Below are 24,202 nucleotides of genomic sequence, written 5' to 3'. Positions count from 1 at the left end.
AATAGGTTTAAATATTATTGATTCTGATCAAACATTAGCAATCAAGTTTTATGATGTGCTTTTCAAAATGACATTTCCTGTGGGACTTGGCGCTGTGACATGGCAATTCAACCAAATAAAGACTATAAAATTAAATTGTCCTACTCCTGAATGACTTTTCTATTAGGTACAGTTAAGTAGCTTACAAGTTTAATTTTTCTTAATTTTTTTTACATATACAGTATCAAATTGACTCAAAAAATTTGTTCCATTATATTTGAGGTTCTGTAATGTTTACAAAGATACACACACACACAAGTATGTCTTTTTTTCTAATTTGTACATAATTGGTTAACAACCAATAATTTATCATTTTTAAATCTTGAAATGATATTAGTTAAATCTTTGATGCTTTAAAAAGTAGGAATTATTTTCTCTTTATATTTTAAAGTAACTGTGTAAGGAACATTATATACAAATATATAAAAATGGCATATTTTGAATTTAATATAAATGAGTATTTCTTATATTTCTGTTATAAATTAGCTCCTTCTTATGTTAAATAGTGTCCTAACCATTAGACTCAGTAACTCTTTAGTTATTTGTTAGTTTTTTTCATTTTTAAACAATTCTACATTAATGATAGAGTGATTCTAAAGCATTTGAGAAAGAGCAGACATTATTAAATCCAAATGATGTCCAACACTGCTCTCTACTGGCATAAAAGTGAGTCATAAACCATTCAGCTTTTAAATTGGAAAAAAAAAGTCCATTTTAATAATATTTTCAAATGAGAGTAGGATTCTCAAACTTTCACATTCTTTTGTGAAAATTCTGTGGTGGTCATAATTCAATACAGAAAAAAAATGGAAGGAACTAATTATAGATACCACTTACAGTCATTAGTTTAAAAGAAGAGTCTGTATTTCAGTTAATTGAAAAATAGTTGTGAGAATTTGGAAAAATATTAATTAAAGCCAGCCTCGGCAAAAGTGAGGTGCTAAGCAACTCATTGAGATCCTGCCTCTAAATTGAGAAAAAAATACAAAATAGGGCTGGGGATGTGGCTCAGCAGTTGAGTACCCCTGAGTTCAATGCCCAATATACCCCCATAATGTATATATTAATCAAACTTATCATATTAATAGCATTTTTAACTTAAGAGGCCTTATGGTATATACTTTGTAAATGGGAGAAAAATGATGACATTTTTATACTTACAATTTCAACAGACAGACTACAGCCTATAAAATAACTATTTTGAGTACACCTGCCTAGACAATAGTGTTCCATCTGAGCAGAGAGACGCATGGGTTACAGTACTTGTACAGAATATGAAATCAGGTCTATAGCATCAGATATTTTTTATTTATCAAACTCTTTATAGAATATTTTTAAAGGCATTTCAGATTCTGCAAAATTGGGGGAAAATATATGCCATGTTGTCATAAATTCCAATATAGATAAATAATACAACAACAGTTTTAGGGAAGTAATGCTATCATCTTAGTTTTTTAGTCTAATATTCTAAATGTGTCTCTGATATTTTATGTCTTTCCTATCTGTCCATGTTGTTTGATGGTCATGTCTAGTATTTTAATCTCAACCTTTCTAATAACTCAATTAGTAGCTAAAATTCAATATGTATAGACACAGACACATACTATAGCTAGACATATATAAGCATAATAATGCCAGATAAATAAATGAATAAATAATATTAGTAACAGAAGACATTTTATTTGCTTTCATAAGTTTATCTAATGCTATCATTGGATGGTTACATTGGAAGTACCATTTTGCATTCCCACCAGCAGTGACCTATTATAATTTTATTTGCTGAGTCTGACAACTCTAATTAGCAGTATTAATGATTTCACTTTCTAATCCCCCTGGCCATTTGCCTGAGTACTGTTTTCATTCCCCTTAAAGCAACATTCTCTCCTTTCTGGCCTGGGCCTGGAAACTACCTGGGGAATCCATAATTTTTGTGCTCTTCTCAGTCTCTCAGCCTCCCATGGGAGATCTCAGTGGGTTCCCTTAACCCCCATCTTTCTATGCAGATCTCATCCCTAAACTTCAGCATTGTATGCATAGTTCCTGAGTCTATATCTTTAGTTAACATGTCAGAAGCATTTAATATCAATATGCTTGAGATTGAGTTTCACTTTTTCCTTTCTTTTAGGTCTCAATTAAAATGACACATTTATTTATTTATTTATTTATAGATGGACACAATATCTTTATTTTCTTTGATTATTTTTATGCGGTGCTGAGGATTGAACCCAGTGCCTCATATGTGCGAGGCAGGTGCTCTGCCACTGAGCCACAACCCCAGCCCCCAAATGACACATTTTTACAGAGGAATTTCCTATTTCCCTCTGTCTTAATATCCATACTTGCTCAGTCTGCCTATCATTTTTTGCATTATTTTACTTCCGCCATCTAAGATGTAAAGCATCTGTCTATGATGTAGACATAAACAGAGACATAGTATAGACATACAAACACACACAAATATTCACTAGTATGTATACTTCATGAAAATAGGAATATTTTTCCCCCTAGAACTTAGTAAATGCTTATCTGGTAGTAAATACTGTGTGTGTGTGTGTGTGTGTGTGTGTGTGTGTGTGTGTGTGTGTGGTTTTACTGGAGATTGATTCCCAGGTCTTTTGATTTTTCATTTTGAAATAGGTCTTCATAAGTTATGCAGGCTGTCCTTGAACTTGTGATTCTCCTGTCTTAGCTTCTGGAAGAGCTGGGATTACAGGCATGCACCACCATACCAGGAAATACTCATATTCTTAAGGAATAGATGAATATGTGCAAAATTAGCACGATGTCATTTGGGCACTTAATTTATTTTTTGCTTCATCAATGTAACTTATGTTCATTTTAAACAAATATTTCTCTAAGATTTATAACAAAAAAGAAAACAATATTAAAAAAAAATTCCCAGGTCCTTTCCCAAGTCTCACTGAAGCAGATGCTTTTTGCTTTCCTTTTACTTATGTCATTTGGTTCTTTGTTTCTGGATAACCTGCTGACTGCTGTGCTTTGATCTATCATATTTGCAGTGGCTATCAACACTCTCCTGTCATCTCTCCCATTTCCTGGGTTCCATTTTCTCTGTGTTTTATTTTACACTGTTTTTTTTTTTTTTTTTTTTGTTACTGAGTTCTGGGGCATAGGAGGGCAGAATTTTGTGCCCATGTACCTATCAGTATGAATTTTTTTTTTCTCATAGACTCAAAACTTGGCTCAAATCATTTTTTTCTTCTTCAGAATTCAGTCATTTTTCTTCCACTATTGCTGTCCTAAAGAAGTCTGTCGTCATTTATACATGTTGTTTCTCTCTGGAATTTTCTGATCTTTATCCCCAGTGTATTGATGATGAACCTGTTTGTGCTTCTATGTATTTTTACATAGAAGTGTAACCATTCTTTAATCTGATGTAAGCATTCTTTAATCTGGAATGCATAGATTTGGTTCTTGGAAAGCCGGGAATTTTCTTCCTCAGGGTTTCCAATTCTCTTTCTAGAACTCTGTATAATTTGATGTTGGATTTCCTTCTACAGTGATTCTCAAATTTAAGCATACATGAGGATCACCTGGGGCACATTGAAACTGTTTTCTGGGGCCCAGCTCCTGAGTTTCTGATTGAGTAGAATTCAGTTTCTGAATTCCATAGATGCAAGTAGAATCAGAGTTTCTGATTCAGTAGCATCTGTGTTTCATTTTCTCTTCTATATCAATATCTGACTTTCATACTTTTATTCCTTTTTCCGTCTCTGCCTTACTCAAATTTCTAGCTGGATTGCACCCTTTCTAGTTGGATTGTTTGACCCTGTCAGGGAGGTCTCCTCCAACTTCTAAAATGGCACAGCAGGCACCAGACCCACAGACACACCCACTTGCTCTGAGGTTCAGCCCCTTAGTGTTGCCCTCTTTCCAGAGTACTTCTAGAGCACCATACCATTTACTTATTTATATGATCTCATTTGTTGTTCTTCTGCCCCACTAACATGTAAGTCTCACAGTCAGGGAATTTACTCTGGTTTCTTCTCTGCTATAGTCTCAACTCCCAGGATATTACTTGAAAAAATAGTAAGCATCCAGTAATTATTTCTTGATGAATTTCTTCAACTTTATCTTACAGTATTCTTACTACTTTTAAAAATCATCTAAGTCACATTTTTAATTTCTATGGTCTCTCGTTTGTTCTCTAAATGCTGCTTTTCTGAGTGTCTTGTTTCTTTTTATCATGAATTCAATACATTTATATTGATTTTAGAGTTTTAACAATCTTGTTTTCCTCTCTGCCCTCTTTTTCCTTCTTTCTCATTCTTTTTTGCTCTTGTTTGTTTTCTTAGCAGTTCTTCAGGGGAGAGGGTTTTCTAAAATATATACACATACTTGCTGTGCTTTCTATTTAAGACTGAGACCTTCAAAAGCCAACTTGAGTGACATATGCTTGGGCAGGGATTGTCAGCTGGTGATTGATCAGGTGACCCATCTATTCCATGTAGGAACCTCAGCTGTCAGCATAGGTTGTGTTATTTTTCTTGGGCCACTTCCACTAAGGAAGAATTTTCCTCCCTGGAGACTTATAAGACTGACACTTGGTATCCTAGAACACGGGCAAAGGAAGAGAGTCAGGTGATCCACACAGCATATGCACTTCTGCCTAACATGGTAGGCACCTCATTTCATCTCTCAGCCATGCCTAGCATGGTGCAGTCTGCAGTTCCCCTGGCCTGGTTTAGTTGATACCTCTTCTATGGAGAAAGGGTGGTTGAATTCATTGGCCCTGGCATGATTCAGTTCAGTTTTTTTCCTCCACCATTCAGGCACCACGCAGAATAGAAATGATGAAAAACAGTCTTCCGTCCCACCTGTGTGCTTTGTACAAGCCTTCAGTAGCACTTAGGCCAGTAAATTTTAGTTGTTTGTGGCATTGTGTATAAGGTGATATGTTTCTGAAATGTAAGCATTTAAAACATTTAACCAGTGGCTGGAAGCCCCAGAATTTGACCCCAAATTAAAGATTTAGGTGTCTGTGCTTTGTGAAGAGAGTGCTCCCAGTGAAATCAATACAGAATCAGGAAAGGCAGAGGAACCTAAGCAGGATAGCACAGAAGAGTATGCATGGGGGAAGCTTACTCATCCTGAGTCCCCAGGAAGCTCTGCATCACACCTTTATGCCTCCAGGCAAAGGAGGAAGGTTTTTTCTACCCCCTGACTAAGTAAGAGGTTGGCTAAGGAATGTGATGATATGGGAGGAGGATGGGAGCAGTGCAAAAATCTCCCAGGTGCTCCTAGCTCTCAGTACTGGCAAGCAGACTTCATTGCCTAACTAGAACACTCTGAAGGGCTTGCACGTGAGTCAGTACTTGCAAAGCACAGGCAAGCTGGAGGAGGGGTCCGTGAGCTGATGACACTGATCCCAGGAAAGCTGAGCAGGCACAACTGTGTCCATTAAACCTTTGTGTCTTCCCCAGACCATCATTAAATAAAGGAATGGTAATTCCTCATAATTATAAAACATGTCTCCGTTTACAGTGTGTTTCCTTTTCTTATTGCAGTTGCTTGTTGAAATGATTTTATGAGAAGTGTATTATTATCTGTATTTTTCAAAAGAGTCATATAAGACAGAGATTAAGTAATTTTCTAATGTCTTCAGATTCTGAGCCTAGAGCTCATTCTAGCACAGATACATCATATTTAAGTTTTATAAATATTTTATATAGAAATTAGATGCATGTAAATATGAGTTGTTTACTGAGAAAGAATAATTATGACTTTTATAATTTAAAAATATGCAAGAAATATAAAGGGTAGACTATTTTTTTAATTTTAAAATTATTTACTAATTACATAAGAAAAAGCTGGGTCAAGTAGCAAGTTCATATTAAAGTGTCTTTTAGTTTAATTCTACCATCATTCAAGGCTTCTACCACTGTTTTATTTCTTAGTTGGTTTAATTAAAGCCAGTGTGAAAGAAATATATTAAAAGGTTCCTAGAGCACTGCTAGAGGTAGATTCATTTAGAATATCCTTGGAGTTCTTCCATAATTTTCCCATGTGATCCTATTTGCATATAATACTTAATGACTCAACATTTCTGCCAAAGTATGAATCTTTTTCCAAAGATATTTCCAGTTACTCTTATAGACTGTCACTAATACTTCAGATCCTTTCTTCTTCAGTACAGGTATAATTTATCCATAAAGAATATGCTTTTGCTCAGTGTGGCACACACCTGTAATTCCACCTACTTGAGAGGCTGAGACAGGAGGATGGCAAATTCAAGGACAGTCTCAACAACTTAGCAAGACCCTATCTCAAAATAAATAATAATAAGGGCTGAGGATGGAGCTACTTGTCTCTCAGTGCTTTGATCAATTCAGAGAAGTAGAGAAGAAGAAGTCTACCCCATGGATTTCCTCTCAGCTAAATAGCTCCTCTTGCCTTACATCCTCCTCTGTAACTTGAACCCTTTATCCTTGCTTTTCAAACTGTCAGCACATTAAAATCACCTTGGGAGCTGGAAAACATACACATGTTATCTGTTGAATCAGACTTGTAGGCATTGATAATAGTTTAAATCTCCTCCTGTGAATCTGTCTTGAAGCCAGAGTTGAAAACACTTATAAAAAAAACACAGGAAATGAGCAGACTCACTGGTGAGAGGGAACAGGTTTTCAATTCCTTTTAAGGTGAGTATTTTTCATTCATTTTGGTATTTTATGTATGCCTGGTCCACCAACATCTTTAGGTCACAGTGGGTCACAGTGCCTGACATATCTTACCTAAGCCCCAGGAGCATTTGTTTGGTAGAATCTGAACTTATTAGAAAAAGAAACTTTGTACCTTATAGAACCTAAGAAGCAGAACTTCACTTTGCCTCAGGGCAACCCAGCTTAGGTTCTCAGGAACAGCAATCATCTGTATTTTCTTTTTTTTTTTTTTAATTTTTTATTGTTGGTTGTTCAAAACATTACAAATTTCTTGACATGTCATATTCCACACTTTGATTCAAGTGGGTTATGAACTCCCACCTTCCCCCCATACACAGATTGCAGAATCACATCAGTTACACATCCATTGATTTACATATTGCCATACTAGTGTCTGTTGTGCTCCGCTGCCTTTCCCATCCTCCCCCCTCCCCCCTCCCCACCTCTCCCCTCCCCTCCCCTCCTCTCTCTCTACCCCCTCCACTGTATAACCCTGAGGGTCTCCTTCCATTTCCATGCAATTTCCCTTCTCTCTCCCTTTCCCTCCCACCTCTCATCCCTGTTAAATGTTAATCTTCTTCTCCTGCTCTTCGTCCCTACTCTGATCTTAGTTACTCTCAAACCAACCTAGATGCCCTTCAATAGACGAATGGATAAAAAAAATGTGGCATTTATACACAATGGAGTATTACTCTGCATTAAAAAATGACAAAATCATAGAATTTGCAGGGAAATGGATGGCATTAGAGCAGATTATGCTAAGTGAAACTAGCCAATCCCTAAAAAACAAATGCCAAATGTCTGTATTTTCAACTTACCCTTTTTATCTACTTTCAACTATCCTCATAATCTGTTCGCTGATTTCAAATTTTGCCTAACAGATTTCAGCCCAAGCCATCAATTACAATGCTTTTAGATAAATAAGTTCCTAGTGCTACCCTAAAATTTGTGGATTATTTGTCCAAAAAAATCTGTATTTTTACTTTTTAACTTCCTTCCTGGGTAACACAGAAAGCTCATTTCAAAAAACTAAGACTCTTAATGAATTTGCTATTTTTTCAAGAGTGGAGGGAAGAATGAGAAATACTGTGACTTTACTATATCATTCCCTTCGACTTTGGAAATGCACACACATCCATCCCCTCAATCACTTAATGGAAATCTGGTGCACACATATGAGCAGTGGTAGATTTGTGATGGCAATGGTGTTCTAGTTGGTGGTATGTGACAAGAGGGAAACCAGCCGTTGGGAAACTATATACTTCATTAATTTAATAAATATGTGCAATTTCATAGAAATATTTTCTAGAATAAAACTTGCATATTTCATCTGATTGGTCTTGGGCATCTTATGATGATGGACTCCATTTAGGAGGACCTAATTCTCTCCAGGATAGAGATTTTTTTTCAAAATATGATAATTATTAGGAAAACTTTTCTTTTTGGAGACTCATTAAATTTAACCTAACACTCTCAGTGACTGCCTTCAGGGTCATTTTGAAACAGTTAAATTATAAATTGTGTGCTTTTTAAAAGTCAAACCCAGATATAGCTTACTGAATAATATATGTTGGGCTTTAAAAACTTTTTTCTTTTAAACACTACATGCTGTATGAGTTTCATGGTTGAAAAACAAGGAAAAATATAGTGAAATTATAATCTGAAATATATCAAAGTTTAGCTGTAGTAACAAATAAAAATATTTATGTGCTTTGAATTTTTAGAAAATTTTTAATTGTTAATACTTACTAAATTTTTAATGTCGAGATCAACTGTATTCCTTTGGACCCAATCAGCAGTTTGCTTTCTTTCTAGTAAAAAATTGAAAATGAAATATGTAAGAAAAGTCTTTTTTTATTAAAGTCTGAATAATAGGAATTACAAATGCTCAAGTAATATATTTATGTTTCCGTATGTTTTGAAAATAGTAGAAATCAATTGATTGTTCCTCTACTTAATTAGAACTTAAGTTTGCATTCTGTGAAACCATTCAGTTGTGCAGTGCTGTAGTTCACAGTGTTCTGGTGATAAATGATATAGAATAGCACGTGTTCTCACAAATGACCATTTTCAGTTTCTTGGCAGCACAGAAGTGGAGCAGCCGAAAGGAACAGAAGTTGTGAGAGATGCTGTAAGGAAACTAAAGGTAAGGAAACTCCTTTAATTAATGCCTAGTGTGTGTGGAACCTGTCATATTATCACAGATTGATGGAAATAAAAACATAAAATGTTTTGTGGCAGGGATAGCTTCTCACTGGTAAAAATTAGCTATTGAATAAATACTACCAGACCAAGGAGACATTTTTAAATAATAAATATGTACACACAATTATTTTTCTTTATACAGCACATTGTATTTTGTACAGTGTTAATTTCTCATAATCCCTAAAATCTTTAGTGGCAGTATTTCATAAGGGTCGACATATAGTAGCTTGACTTCACTTTGCTTGGACAATGCCCTCACTCAAAAACTGGCAATAATATAGCAATCCAAGGCTGATTCATAGTGGGGTAGGGAGAGGTGGCGTGGGAAGAATAGAGAATAGGGCAAAGGGGAAGGGAAGGAGGTATGGAGTTATTAATGATGGTGGAATGTGATGGACATTATTATCCAAAGTACATGTATAAAGACACGAATTGGTGTGAATATACTCTGTATACAGATATGAAAAATTGTGCTCTATATATGTAATAAGAATTGTAATGCATTCTATTGTCATATATAAACAAAAAATTAATAAAAATTCTAGAAAGAAAAAAATATATATTGCAATCCATATCCACCAGTCAGCAATATGCACTTAGAGGTGATTGCAAAGCAGAATTTTGTAGTGACCCTGTATATTGTGCAAATATAAGAGATTAGGCCATGCCCATGAGCAGCTATAGAGGAACTGGTAAGAATCAGAGGGTAGAGGAAGACATTGAATAGAGGCCCCCATAGACTCAACACAACAAGATTCCTGAGAAGATCTAAGCAAAACTGTACATTCATAATCAACAAGTTTCCCGAGAAAATCAGAAGTAATTCCACATATTCATAATTGATATTTCCTTAGAACAATATTATGTAAGATGTCACACTACATGTTTATCTAATTGCTTCTCATCTGGATACTGTTCTCACTGAGATTTTAAAATCAGAAAAACTATTTCAACAGACTTCTCATCTTTATCTTGTTAAAAATACCTATGTATTACTTCTTTCTTCACATTCTTGAATGAATAGGATTTACAATAAGATAAAAATTATGTAGTGTAGTTTTAAAATGTATACCTAATTGACAGTAGCTTTTGTCTCTTGAGTGTCTTCAAGAACAATTATATGTTTAATACGTAATCTTTACTTGGTTGATTTCAAAAAGTTTGTATCTCAGGAAAGTGTACCAAAGGGTAAAGATTCATGCATTAATGATAATGAATAAAACAATAAATTTGAACTATTTTATTGTAAGTTTTAATTTATCTATATTTGAGGTCAGAGCTACAATTCAAATTATACCAAAGATATTTGCACTTATTTTTAAAAAGTTGATCCTGTTGACTTTTAAATTTTGTTGACATGTAAATGCCAGCAGGTGGTGCTATGACTCTACCAAAAAATTCTGCTTGTGTAAACAGCCCCATTTTAATTTCTTGCTTGTTTTTCTCAAACATATATACTCTGACTGATTTTTGAAATCTGTTGTAGTTTAGGATTTGACTGCATTTGACACATAAGGTATCGTTTTATTTATATTTACTTATTTTTCAAAAGTTTGCAATGTTAAATATATTGCCTTCTAACATTAAATAAGAATTCTAAATTTAATTCAAGCTGATCAAAACTAAGGATTTCAATAATCTATTTTTCATGTTTCTTTGTTTCATAACATCTGCTTAGTTTTTGAAAAATTTTAAGCAATTTTTTATATAGAATTTTATGTCAATGGAGATTTAGACTTCGTAAGTTGTTCTTAAACGTAATAATTTTTGTTAAGTATTGGAGTCTTTACTTTTGGAAGCTGTATTTATGAATACAACATACTTTCTATTTCTTAATCATGTAATTTCTATTTCTTAATTGTTTTTTAGCCTGAGATTTCAAAATATTCCAAATATTTTGAAATGTAATAATTTAAAACCCTTTCAGTTTCTATGTGTTTACTTATATAATTATTGTTGTTATTATACTGAATTACATTTTCAATAGTGATTTATCTAGTTGTTTTGTTAACACAACTAGCATAAATATCAGAGGTCTCATATTTCATAAACAATGTATAATGTTTACTTATGAATGAGTACTGAAATACAGATTCAAAACTTGTCAGTTTTCCTAGGAGATAACCATGGGGTGGCATTCCTGAGCCCCAATTTTAGAGAAAAAATCCTCACTTTGGTGGAGCTGCACTGATATTATATGAAGTTACTTCAAGGTAATATGGCCTTTGGGATTCACTGTGGAGTCCTGTTAATCTCAGCCCAGCAGTTTTTCCATTCAACCTCACTCTTTCTGTGCAGCATAACTGTTTTATCTTTGCAACTAGTATTTAACTAATAAAAGGTTTAGAGATTCATCATATTATATACAAACATAGCTGATTTCCCCACTCAATTATTATGAATACTTTAATAATTTAAATATAACAAACAACAGAAGTGAATAGTAACTCAGAATAATAGGCTCAAAGTATAAACTGAGATTTCTTGCCACAAAGTGTATGTTTCATTAGTAATATGGTCAAGATTTCACTTTTTAAAAAGTCCTTTGAGAAATAGAAATTCTGTAAGGGTGACATTGAAGCTCAGGGCTCCCTTTAAATTTTCTTTAGCAGTTCTACTTAGTAATATATATTTAACTAAGTACTTCATACATTTCAGGCAAAACTTCATCATTTCTCATCGTTTTTTGATGAAAAAGGTTTTGTTGTGTTTTTGTTGTGTCCAGATACTATTCAGTATGTGTAAGCCTCACCCCCTTTGACTGTTTATATTAGATTATCATATTAAGTTTTAGTGGTAGATCCTTCTAGGTAGCTAGCTCTACCAAGAACCAAACCCACTGAAGAAATAATGAAAAGAAATGGCAAAATCACTCTTACAGTAAATGGGGGGAAGAATTTAATGTAAGATGGGTTTATCAGCATGTCTTTCAATGTCTTCTGAAACTTCAAACTTAGAAATACTTGGGAGCACAATTAAGAAGTCTACAAGTAGGAAAAAAGGAGCAGAGTCAGAGGGGAATATGCACAGTGTAGAACACAGGAAGCTTAAGTTTTAGGAAAAAGGAAACAGGAAGGAGAACATTAGATTGTTTAGAATAGAAGTTGAAAAACTCTTAAGCATAAGGGTTTTGCAGCATATTTTCATCAATCAAGTCCAATAACCAGTATAAACCTTGATATACATGAAAACAGAGCTGTGAATTTTATTTTTTAAATGCAGAAAACGTGCACTAACAAGAAGGATAGTTGGGTGCCCATCTGGAAAGGTATGTTCTAGGCTTAGTTGCTACAAACCCATTTTATGACCAAGCTACATAACTTCTCAGGGACTTTTCTCATTTTTGAAATGGTAAGATTGGGTTGGATGATCTCTGAAGCTGCTGTGAGTACCATTACTTATCTTGATGTGAAGCAGAGAGAAAGATTCAGGAACTTGGAGGCAGATGTTTTCTGTTTTATGCTCTCTCCTTCCCTTTCCTCCCTGCCTTTCTTCCTTCTCACCCCTCGTGTGTGTGTGTGTGTGTGTGTGTGTGTGTGTGTCTGTCTGTCTGTGTACCATCAGGCCCTGCTTCCTTCCTTCCTTCCATTCTTCTTTTTTTGCCTTACTGACAACTAAGTTTAATATTACTGTTCGTTTTGTGGTGGACGTTTTACAAAATAAAAAGTTGCACAATTCTCAGCAGAGGTCAGAGGGATGGTTGTGTCCAGATGTGGAAGAGGCCTGGGGAGCCACTGTTACTGTGTTTGGAAAAGACAGAAGGGAGGAAGCAAGTAGAATAAATGGTTCCACAGCCAGCAGTTGGGACTTGCTTTGCTTAGACAGATGCCTCCACATAGACGCAGAGCAGCTGATTTGTTTTGTAAGCTTTTATATGTGAAAACTCCTGAATTGTTTGATGATGCCAATTTATGTAGGAAATGGTGAAGGGAAAAGAAAATTAATGCAGATTCTCTAGGATAGAACTGGAAGAATTTTTGATCTTCATTAAAGAGAAACACATTTCTTAAAGACAAAAAAGAAAATTATCTGGCACAAGTTAGTTGATTCATGTGTAGAATGTGAGCATTGCAGACGCAGAAAAAGCAAAAAGAAAGAGCAGGCTACATCCATAGAACAGGAAAGTCAGTAAGCTGAACAGTTATACCACCTAACAAGGGAAAAAACAAATGGTACCCCCTGGGATATGAAGGCAGACACTTCAAGGCATTCATATATGCATTAATTATGTTACTCTCCATGGCAGTGCAAAGCTGTGCACAGAGAAAAAGGCTTTTAACCACTCCCTGCTCCAGGACTGAAAGATACCATGTGTATTCACATCTGCCCTAAATTAGGGTGAAATGCGCAATGCAAATAAATATGACACAAAGAGGACTGGAGCTCTGCCTGGCCTTACAGATGATCTATTTTGAGTCTATTAGGAAGAGTATCCAGATGCTGAAAAAATGTTAAACTAGAAAATAACTTTTGGAAGTCCTAGAAGAGGGGTGAGAGAAGCTATTTTAAAAAATCTCATTCCTTTCTTAGAAAGAAAGGTGAAGGGACCAAGGTGAGAAGGAAAGGAAAGAGACAGTGAGGTTGCCAGATGAATCAGAACACCCAATAAATTTTAATTTCAGATAAACAATGAATAACTTTTTAAAAACGCCAGTGTGTTCTAAATTATTGCCTAAAAATATTTATACTTAATAGCATACTTGTTATTTGTGTTTTGGGATATGTGTATGAGTGTGTGTATGTATTCTCAAATAAAGTTCTAAAATATATGCACTATTTAATATTCACATTTAACTGGGTTCCTGTACTTTTTCCACCAATAAATCTGGTAAAGCTGGAAGAAATTAGATATTAGAAACTGCATCTACTAAGTAAATGAGTATTCTGATATTTCTTTTTGATTTTATAGTAGAACCTAACATACATTTATATACATTTAACTAACTCAGTACAAATATATAATAAATACTATTCTGAAAGCACTTAAAATATTTCTTGGACTGAGGATGTAGCTTAGTAGAGCACTTGCCTTGTACATATAAGGCCCTGGGTTCAATATCTGGTACAAAAAAAAAAAATTGTGAAAATTGTTTTCTAGCTGTTCACTATGCCTGTAATTCTAACCTGAATCTAGATCTACATTTCAGTGTTTTAGCTGGTACTTACCTCAGTTCTTAGCTTTGACTGTGATATAACAGTGTGTCTCTTTTTGTTCAACAATTTGGTATTGGGTAGGGTAGTGCACCAAACTAGGTAACTATCTAGCAATAACAAAGATGGCATATCCAACAGTTGATGGACTGCAAGTTCTCTCAAGCTATTAAAAGCAAAGGATCCACAGGAAAGCAAAATTATCTCTATTTATCAAGGAAGTTTTCTCAATTGTTTGGTATGAATTCAATTTTCCAAATATCATGAAAGAAGTACATTAGAAAATCATGTTTTCATAAAGTTACTGAAAACCAATCTGAATTATAATGGTAAAGTGCTGAGATTACTAAATACTTTGAGATTATTTTTACAAAATGCTTTATAATGGGCAATAATTCATTTAATGAAAATCTGACATTGAAGAAAACTTGTGTATTTGTGTTCATTCTCCACAAAAACAGAATTAAGTTTTTTATGAATAATTTTTATTTGTAGTTTGCAAGACACATCAAGAAATCTGAAGGCCAGAAAATCCCTAAAGTTGAGTTGCAAATATCAATTTATGGAGTAAAAATTCTAGAACCCAAAACAAAGGTAAGGCTTATTTTTGCACATCAGAGCATTCTAATGTTTAATTAATTGTAATTTATATCTGTTTTAATGAATATTTGAAATTCATTACTGATGAGCCTATTATTTCTCAGTGGTGATTTAAAACTCTACAGGATCTTTAGAGGGGAAAACTTCTGGAGTTTTCTTTCTGAGTAGTCTGTTCTTCAGCCAGTGTTTGAGATGCAATAACTTATACTGAATGTATTCAACAGCACTTGCACTTATATTTAGAAATTCTTCTTTGAGTGATATGAAAAAAGATGCATCCAATGTGCTTCACTGGATATGGAAGAAGAGAGGCCTCAAAACCAACAAACCTACTGACAACCTAGTCTTGGACTTCTAACCTTCAGAAGTGTGAAAAAATTAATTTCTGTTTTTTATGGCACCTGGACCATGATATTTGGTGATGGCAGCCTTATTAAGCTAATATAATAGCTTATTCCCAGTGCCTCTGAATTATTTAATAATTTTGTAGACCATGATTGGAAAAGTTCATTAAAATTCAACTCCAATCATTTTACAAATTCAAATTGTCAGTTTTTCTCTATCACTGTAGAATACTTATTGAAAAATTAATTCAGTTATGAAGGCAAAAGAAACCCAGCCCATGAACAGACTGTGAAATTTTTTTTCATGGGTCTGAAACTTTTAGACCACAGCCCAGCAGATGCCATTGGTACCTTCACCTATGTGAATACTAGCTTCCAAGAACTCAAAGTACAGTCTAAGATCCAGTAGCACTATCATCCAGACCCACTGAATATGTAATCCACAGTTTATGGAAAAACCTGGTAATTCCTGTGTGCTTGAGGTTTGAGGAGTATAGTGCATGTGGTTTGGTGACTATGTGCAGTAGGCCTCATTTTCAAATTGTAGTCCATGGAATACCTGCATGAAAATTGCCTTGAAGCAGTTGCAAAAATTAATTGTAAGGTCCCATGTGATCCTATGGAACCATAATCGCTCAATGTGAAAATTTTGCATTTGTAATGTTTAAGAACAACGGGACTATAACTTGGATACACCCACGGTTACTCTTATTCAATTCCATCTTAAAGAGCAATGGATGTGTAACTGATGTGATTCTGCAATTGGTATACGGGGTAAAAATGGGAGTTCATAACCCACTTGAATCAAAGTGTGAAATATGATATATCAAGAACTATGTAATGTTTTGAACAACCAACAATAAAAATTTAAAAAAAGGGAAAAAAAAAAGAAATTAGTTCTTTTTTTAAATATATACTCAAAGTCAAAACTCAAATATTGTTTGGGGATTCAGAATAGCTTATTGGCCTCAGTCACTGTGTCTGCAGTGCCTTGGAAATAAATCTTCTGATTCACATTGCTAGTGAAAAAAAAAAGAGCAATGGCATTCCTCCAAACTTTTTCAAGACATGGATTTAAGACATCTCACAAATAGACCATCTAATCTAGGATCCTTCTATTACCCATCCTCAATATTAAATAGCAACAAAGACATAGAGATTTTACTTAAGTTATAGCTATGCCAAAGTAACTGCTGTGGAAGTCGCGAAAAAAGGAATTGGTAAAAGGATAATGGAAGAATGATTGAAGCACATAATGAAATATGTGTAGTCAGCTCTGAAATAAGGCAAGTGACAGTGATGCTTTATCTTTTGAATATGTGAATGAGCTGAGAATATTCTTTGGGCAAATAGTGGTTATAAAAAAAGTCAATATAATGAGGAAACAATTAGTTACAGAGGGTAGTGAAGCCAGAAGTATAGTAACCTAGGTGTAGTTTTACATGTAATCAAAAAGAAAAATGATCCTCTTCCTGCATTTCCTTTTTAAAATTAAATGGGTATATCCTGGCACACATCCATCCAGAGTAGGTCATTTGGAGCCCATGTGTGTGTTGAAAGTTTTCTTCTAAACCCTATAAATTGTGTAGCTGTTTCAGTGTATGTGTATATTTGTGTGTGTATGTTAATTACTTTTTAATTAAATTTTTATGTCCTTGTTTGGAACTTATCAAAGCACATCTTGAAATATAAAATATGTAGTGTCAATAATGTGCACTTTACGTGCCATTTTCACATGTTCTTTTTTTTTTTTTTTTTTTTTGATTCAGAACTAACATGATGTATTGTAGGCTACAAAATTTTCCCAAATGCATACACGCAGTCTATGCACTATAATCTACTAAATGGTTCTCTTATTATTAAAAATTTCAGGAAATTCAAAATATTCAATTTATATAAAATATAGGTATTTAGAAAATACAAATATGGATTTATTTAGTTTTTAGAATTGACACTTTAATAACAGTGTGTCCTCAGACAAGTACAAAATATAAAAAATTTAAAAACTATAAGATGACTGCCACTAATACCACATGTGTGGGAGTCTGTCTATATGTAAAGATAGATCATGTGAATGCAATGTGGCACATTGCTACCCTCAGATAAGTGAAGAGCATATGGATATGCATTGCAACTTTTTCTTTTTTAACTAAACCTATTATTTCCTGTATGACTTCATATGACCTTTTATAAAATAGTATTTTATTCAAGTGAAAGGTGTGTGAAAAGTTAAGACCTTCAAACAAGATGCAGTGGCATTTGACTAATCCCAGCTACTCTGGAAGCTGAGGCAGGAGGATCACAAGTTTGAGGCTGGTCTGAGCAACTTAGCAAGACTTAGTGTCAAAATTAAAAATACTGATTTTAATCTCCAGTATCATCAGCCCATTCTGCTAGCATATTGATTTGCTTTTTATTTCTTGGCTTCCTGACCATTTGGGAAAACCTATTGTTGTAAAGCTCATTAACCAATAATTTAGGGTTTGCCAAGCTATTTGTTTTAGCTCCTCTCTTAATCTTTGTGTTTCTCCTGGAATGCAGAAAAAAAATTTTCCTAAACTTGTAAATGTAAAACTAGAAATTACATTTAAAAAAATCATATGGGTGATATTGTAGAGCAAAGAAAAAAATAATGCAAATAGTCTTAAAAATTCTCATGGATTTAAAAATTTTTTACTGGTGATAAAGAAACAAAGGCAAAAAAATGATAAGAAAGTGGGTGATTGCCATCTACCATTTTTATTGTTGAAAAATCATATTTCCAAATTTCTTCTAATAAGGGTAGCCTATCAATCATCATTCTGTTCTCTTAAGTTTTTACTCTCAAATCTCCATGCCTCCCTCATCTAAATTCCATTTATAAAATATCAGTTACATGGGGTTCAACTCAACAGCATTAATCAGTTGATCTTTTAATGTTGTTATTAGGTCAATGGAGTTGTTCATAACAGTGGGGTTCATTTTGACATAAAATAAATATGTATAAAACATAGATCCTCAATCCCAATCCCCAGAGTTTTCCTATCCCTTCTTTCCTTCCCTCTGATCCCTTTCCTATATTGTACTGGTTTTCCTTCTGTTTATCTATTTTTTTAATTGGTGCATTATAGGTATACATAAAAGTGGAATTCATTTTGAGGTATTCCTATATGCACATGTTTGTGAATTTCTTTCCACAATTGCTTGCCTTACATAACCCTCTTTCCTTCCCCTTAATCTCCTTCCTTTATTCTACTCTTCTCCTTTTTGTCATGATATCTTCCACTTCTTGTTCTTCCCCTTATTTCTTTCTAATTTCTGCAAGAAAGGAGACATTCAGCCCCCAGCATCTGAGTCTGGCTTATTTCACTTAGCATGATATTCTTCATTTCCATCCCTCTACCAGCAAATGACATAATTTCATTCTTCTTTATGACTGAGTGAAACTTCATTGTGTAAGAATACCCTCATAATCAGTGTAAGTCAAATCAAAACTACACTGAGATTTCATCTCACTCCAGTTAGAGTGGAAATCCTTAAGAATACATATAGCAATAATTGCTACAGAGGATGTGAAGTAAGGTTCACTTACCATTGCTCATAAGCCTGCACATTAGTTTAATCACTTTGGAAAGCAGTGTGGAGATTCCTCAAAAGGCCAAGAATGGAACTGCCGATGTCCCAGCTATCTCCCTCCTTGGTACTTATCCAAACGTAAATTGGAACAGAGACCCCCCACCCAGAAGACTCTGGCCATAATTAAGCTTCTCCTATCATCAGATTTTTACAAAGAGTATCAGCAGAATGTCTGCAAAGGGAATTGTGGTTTGAAGCTTCCTCTTTCTTATAAATGCCAGGTTTGCACACAAAAGGTATGATAGATTTAGAATCTACAGTCAAGGTTGTTGTGCAAAAAGATATTCTCTCTGTTATCTTGGTAAAGATTTATAAGATCTCTGTCTGGTTCAAAAAGCACTTTCTGGGAACTCAAAGAAAAAAATTATTTTTATGTAAACTTCTAAGCCCCTCCTCCCACTGGATATAAAGTTCAGAGCATTTCCAAATTTCTGCCAATAAGTGTAGCCTATCAACCATCATTCTGTTCTCTTAAGTTTTTACTCTCAAATTTGGACCAAATTCTCATTATTATTATTATTATTATTAGTTGTTCAAAACATTACATAGCTCTTGATGGACCAAATTCTCTTGGTCCAGAGAATTTTAGGTGACAACCCCTCTGGACCAACAGCAGTGGATAAACCTGCTTCCTGAAAATTTCTTGGGTGTCCAGCTTCTTCTGTCCTACTTCAAAGAACTAAAATCAGTATACTCTACTAATATAGGCATACCAGTGTTTATAGAGGTGTAATTCACAATAGCCAAGTTATAGAACCAGCTTAGGTGCCCATCAACAGATGAATGGATAAAACCAAGACTTATAATTATTCTATATGACCTTACTCAAATCAATAATGCCAATTTTATTTCCTATTCAAAACTCTTCATTTCTTATACTTAATAGCTATTTTTAAAGAGCTTCAATTGTATTTTTCTCCCCAATACTGAATTTTCTAAGCTTTGAATGGGAAAGAAGCATCTGAAGTTCTATTCCCAAAAAATATGAAGAATAATCTCGGGGTTTTAAGATCTTTGAGATGATATGTATGTTCAATTATACTACCTATGAATATATAATAAGTGACTTTTACTCAGATATTGCATATGAGTATATTGTATCTTACTCTTTACTCATATATGTAAAGTATTTCTTTCTTTCTTTTTCTTTTATTCCATTAAGAAATGAAGGTAAGCCGTGTAGTGGTGCACATCTGTAATCCCAGCAACTTGGGAGATTAAGGCAGGAGGATCTCAAGTTCAAAGCCAACCTCAGCAATTTATAGAGTTTCTGAACATCTTAGCAAGACCCTGTTCCAAAGTAAAAAATGAAATGGACTGTGGATGTGACTCAGTGGTTAAGTGCCCTGGGTTCGATCTCTGGTATAGAAAAAGGGATTTACAAACTCTGCAGACCCTTAGTGCCCCAGGGCACACTAAAGAATGTGGAGTGACTTCTGCAGTCTGCTTGGGCATTTTAAATCTGCAGAAAAAGGACAGGTGTGTGAGTGGAGACCGGAAGAGGGTGGAACAAGCATGCTCCAGGGAACTTCAGTACGGCCTGTTCACACACATGTACTTAGAAACCACACCACACCAGGAAGACATGAACGGACCAGAAAAACACCCTGTCATTCATTTCATTTTAGGTCTATGTTTTATATTTTTAAGAAAAAAAAATCATATATGAAACTTCTAAAATAAATTTGTTTATAGTTAAATGTGTGAAGCAGGATTTTAAAACATTATAGAAAATATAATATTTTTCTTTCCCAATTGAGAGGGCAAAATGGAACCAAAAGCAATCTAACACCTGACTCCTATATCCTTTTTATTGGTACCTTGTCTTTCTCCCTTTCTCTTTTCTTACTCATTTTCCTGATGAAGGTTATGTGATGTGGGAAGCATGTGGTGTAGATGACTGGGGCTAAGATGTTTATTCATTTGTTTTTTGTTTCAACTCCATTGAAATAGTATTAAAGGATATGTGTCTGCACTGTGGCTTGTTGTTTTCCTGGTTTTTTAAATCCCATTTTACCAAAAGTAATGCTACATTAAATATCCATAAAGATCTATCACAGTAATAGCAAAACAAAAAACAAAAATCTCAAATACCTCAAAAATAAGGAACTTACAAGTTTCAGCTCCCTAATCTTCTTTTGTTGGAAGATACCTTTGCTAACACAAATATTAGGATGATTTCACACTGTTTATAACTAAGGCTTTCTGTTCATACTGGTTGGTGGATAAATAAAGCACATCCTAGACTTGACCACCTGCTATATGAATGGTGTTTTGCATTTTCCTTGTCATTTCTCTTTAGAATAATTTTTCTATATGGCATGGCAGTGATGTTGCCTCTTCATGTACCATTAACATTATTATGTAGTTATTAAAGTGATGTAGACCTAGTGATCATTGTCAATCTAAGCACAGACTACAAGGAAAAGCCTATGTGATTAATATGTATCAATTGAAAAAGAATTAAATTCATCCACATTATATCTTTTGCATTGCTGTTACATTAACATTTTTTTTGAACCAGTGATTGAACTCAGGAGCACTCCACCACTGAGCCACAGCCACATCCCCAGCCATATTTTGTATTTTATTTAGAGCAAGGGTCTCAATGAGTTGCTTAGCACCTCACTTTTGATGAGGCTGGCTTTGAACTCTGGATCCTCCTGCCCCAGCCTCCTGAGCTGCTGGGATTACAGGTATACCCAGCTATATTAACAAATCTTTTAATTTTTCTGTATAAAAAAGCCTATATAAGTTGAACCTTCTCTTCAAAGCTGTTCCTCTCGACTGTTGACATAGACATATGAGCTATCTAGTAATACTTTACAAGCAAACACTATTCTTCCTCTTTCAATTTTCAGGCTTGCCAAGAAATTCATTGGTGGTTTACTATTTGGTTTACATCTAAGGAAAAATGCAATGTTGTTGGCAAATTCTCTTAACATTTCTTTATCTTTCTCATTTTGTATGCTAATCTTTAGTCTGATGAACAGTAATGCAAATCAGAATGATAGATCAAATCTTAACAAGCTGACATATCAAACTCTGAGCTTGAGAGGATAAGAATTTTTATTACCTTAGTGATATTTATTTTGATCAAAATCTCTGAGATTCTGATTGATCTGGGTGAAGATGAGGCAAGTGTTTGCAATGGGCAACCCAGGTATTTGTCCTAAGGGTAGACTGAAACCACTTTTAGAGAAACATTACTAAAGTGAGGTTTTCTAAGGGGACATTCACTTGTCTTTCTTGGCTGAAACTATAGTTGCTTCCATCTGTAATCATGTACAATACCCACTAAATAATACAGGTAGCCTGACTTTCTGATTCCTATTCCTAGTACTGTAACACATTCTGGGAGGAAAAAGATACTAAGAGCCACAGTAGGTTTTTTTACTTATTTACATCATTCATAATTAAATAAATAGATAAGTTTTTTTTTCTTCACCTTCAACATGTTTCAGAAAACTGTGATAGATAAATAAATAATATTGATCTATTGGAATGTAAGTATATAAGTAGTATTGAATACTCAATTTTTGACTAAATAATAGTATTGTAAAACATTATTATTTAATTATATATTTTTTTACTTTAATTAAGTACATTCTGATGTTTTGCATGAGTTTTATAATTCACTATTTGTGTATATGTCTGTATGTGTGTGCACTTAGTGTACTGCAGCTCTACGTCTGGTTGCAGTTATTTGTCTTTCTACCAATTAGCAGGGTTTATGCAGTCATTTGAAGCCTCTCCCATTGAGAACATTACATAATTTGCAAGGTTGACCTACCTAGACATAAACAGTTCAGGAGTGTATGAATAACTATGAAGATATGCAAAATAAAATTCAATTAAAAAAAACTAGGAGTGAAAATGGTGGTATGTTCTGGGTGAAATTTTTCTCCAGATGAGGTTATGTTCTAATTGTAATGCTAGTTAGTAGCAATGACATAAAATGAAAAGAATTTGGGATTAAAAAAAAAAGGTTAGGCTAATTCTTTTTTGAAGTATCTTAATCTCTTTGAGCCTCAAAGTTCTCCTGTATAAACATGAAGGATTTAAAGTATATGGTCTCTTAAGATGCTTTGAAGCTCTGGAAGTCTGTGGGACTCAGATTCTCTTATATTCTTGTGTTTTTTTGAGTACTATTGAAATGAATATCTTAGTTTAATCCTGAGTCAGAAGGTTCATCTATATTGCATGTTTGTTTAAATTTGGGGTATATGTAATTGTTAAACTAAAGCTTAACAGATGATTATTACACTTTTCAAGTCTTAAGTTATATGTTATTAACACATGCTGGTGTTTCAGAAAATAGAAAAAAAAATTGCCATCAACAGTATTTATTTCCATCTGTGTTCACAGGAAGTCCAACACAATTGCCAGCTTCATAGAATATCATTTTGTGCAGATGATAAAACTGACAAGAGGATATTCACTTTCATATGCAAAGATTCTGAGTCAAATAAACATTTGTGCTATGTGTTTGACAGCGAAAAGTGTGTAAGTATGCCAGATGTTTTAGGGTGGTTTGTTTCATTTTACAAGCCAGGAATTGCCTTGTTTCCGACATTAATAAAGTATTTGGAAGTGAATAAGGTCTGTAAATACTTAAGTACACTAATAGATTCATCCTGTCATGAGAATATCCTTCAGGATTTCATCTTTAACTAAATTCTTATGTTCATGAGGAAAAGCTTGCATGCAAATTTCTTTTGTTAGAACAACAGTCCTACTTGTGCTCTGCATTTATATCTCTTGTAATCAGTCATTTGTAATTTTAATCTCAAAAAATATTTAGCAATATGGACATAATGCAAAGAGTAATGGTGAGAAACTATTTTTTGTTGTTTTTTTTATTTTTTTTAAGTCTTCCTGGAATGTGATAGATTTCATGAAGAATAGTATTCTAAGGTCCATGAAATAAAATCTGCATGGCTCCTTTAAAAAATTCTCTAATACCTTAAATATTTGGTTCTTGATGTCTGTAATTCAGATATTTAATGTAATGAAAGGTAGTAATATTTTGTGTACATGTGAGTGTGCTTGCTTTGAATTTAATCTAAAATTCTTAGTAAGGCCAGTTAGGCTATTCCAAGAGGTAAATCAAGCAACCATTCATCAATTATCTGGAATCTTAAAGAAAATCCTGTGTCTTGCTTTAAAAGCATAGACTAATTCTAATCATAATCTAATCTGAGTTCTTCTATGAAACTTAAAATATGTGTTACAAGTACACATTGCAGTCATTTTCTTCAATGAAGGAAGAATATTTATTCTCAATATTATTGGTTTAAAAAGGACATAAAACTTAGTTGATTATTTGCTATTTTCACTCTCAAAAATAGAGTATTACTAATATTATTATCATTTTGTGTCATTTATCTCTAGTGTTAGAATGCGATCTTCTTGAGAACAAATGCCTTTCTATTTATATGTAATTTCTGCATCAGGTGGACCACAGATGCTCCATAAATTTTCCTTAAGGAAAAACTCAAGATGAAAATTTACCAAAAGTAGCTCAAGTTTTTTTTTTTTTTCCTGTATCTTTTAAACATTAGT

The 24,202-nt window shown here is 33.9% G+C and overlaps 1 protein-coding gene across 5 annotated transcripts in view; it reads left to right on the top strand.

The window, feature by feature from the left end:
- Gulp1 (GULP PTB domain containing engulfment adaptor 1) overlaps window positions 1–24,202 on the top strand; it is a 273,951-nt gene that overhangs the window by 211,849 nt on the left and 37,900 nt on the right. For all 5 annotated transcript variants that reach the window (XM_071618999.1, XM_071618997.1, XM_034635935.2 and 2 more), the window contains 3 exons: window positions 8,797–8,868; window positions 14,574–14,672; window positions 23,006–23,143. In XM_071618999.1, coding sequence (XP_071475100.1) covers window positions 8,797–8,868; window positions 14,574–14,672; window positions 23,006–23,143 — 309 coding nt within the window. The remainder of the gene's footprint in view (window positions 1–8,796; window positions 8,869–14,573; window positions 14,673–23,005; window positions 23,144–24,202) is intronic.

The sequence above is a fragment of the Marmota flaviventris genome, chromosome 11, assembly GCF_047511675.1.
Source record: "Marmota flaviventris isolate mMarFla1 chromosome 11, mMarFla1.hap1, whole genome shotgun sequence".
NCBI lineage: Eukaryota > Metazoa > Chordata > Mammalia > Rodentia > Sciuridae > Marmota > Marmota flaviventris.
Note: the sequence above shows the minus strand (reverse complement) of the source record. Positions and strands in the feature narration are given on the sequence as shown.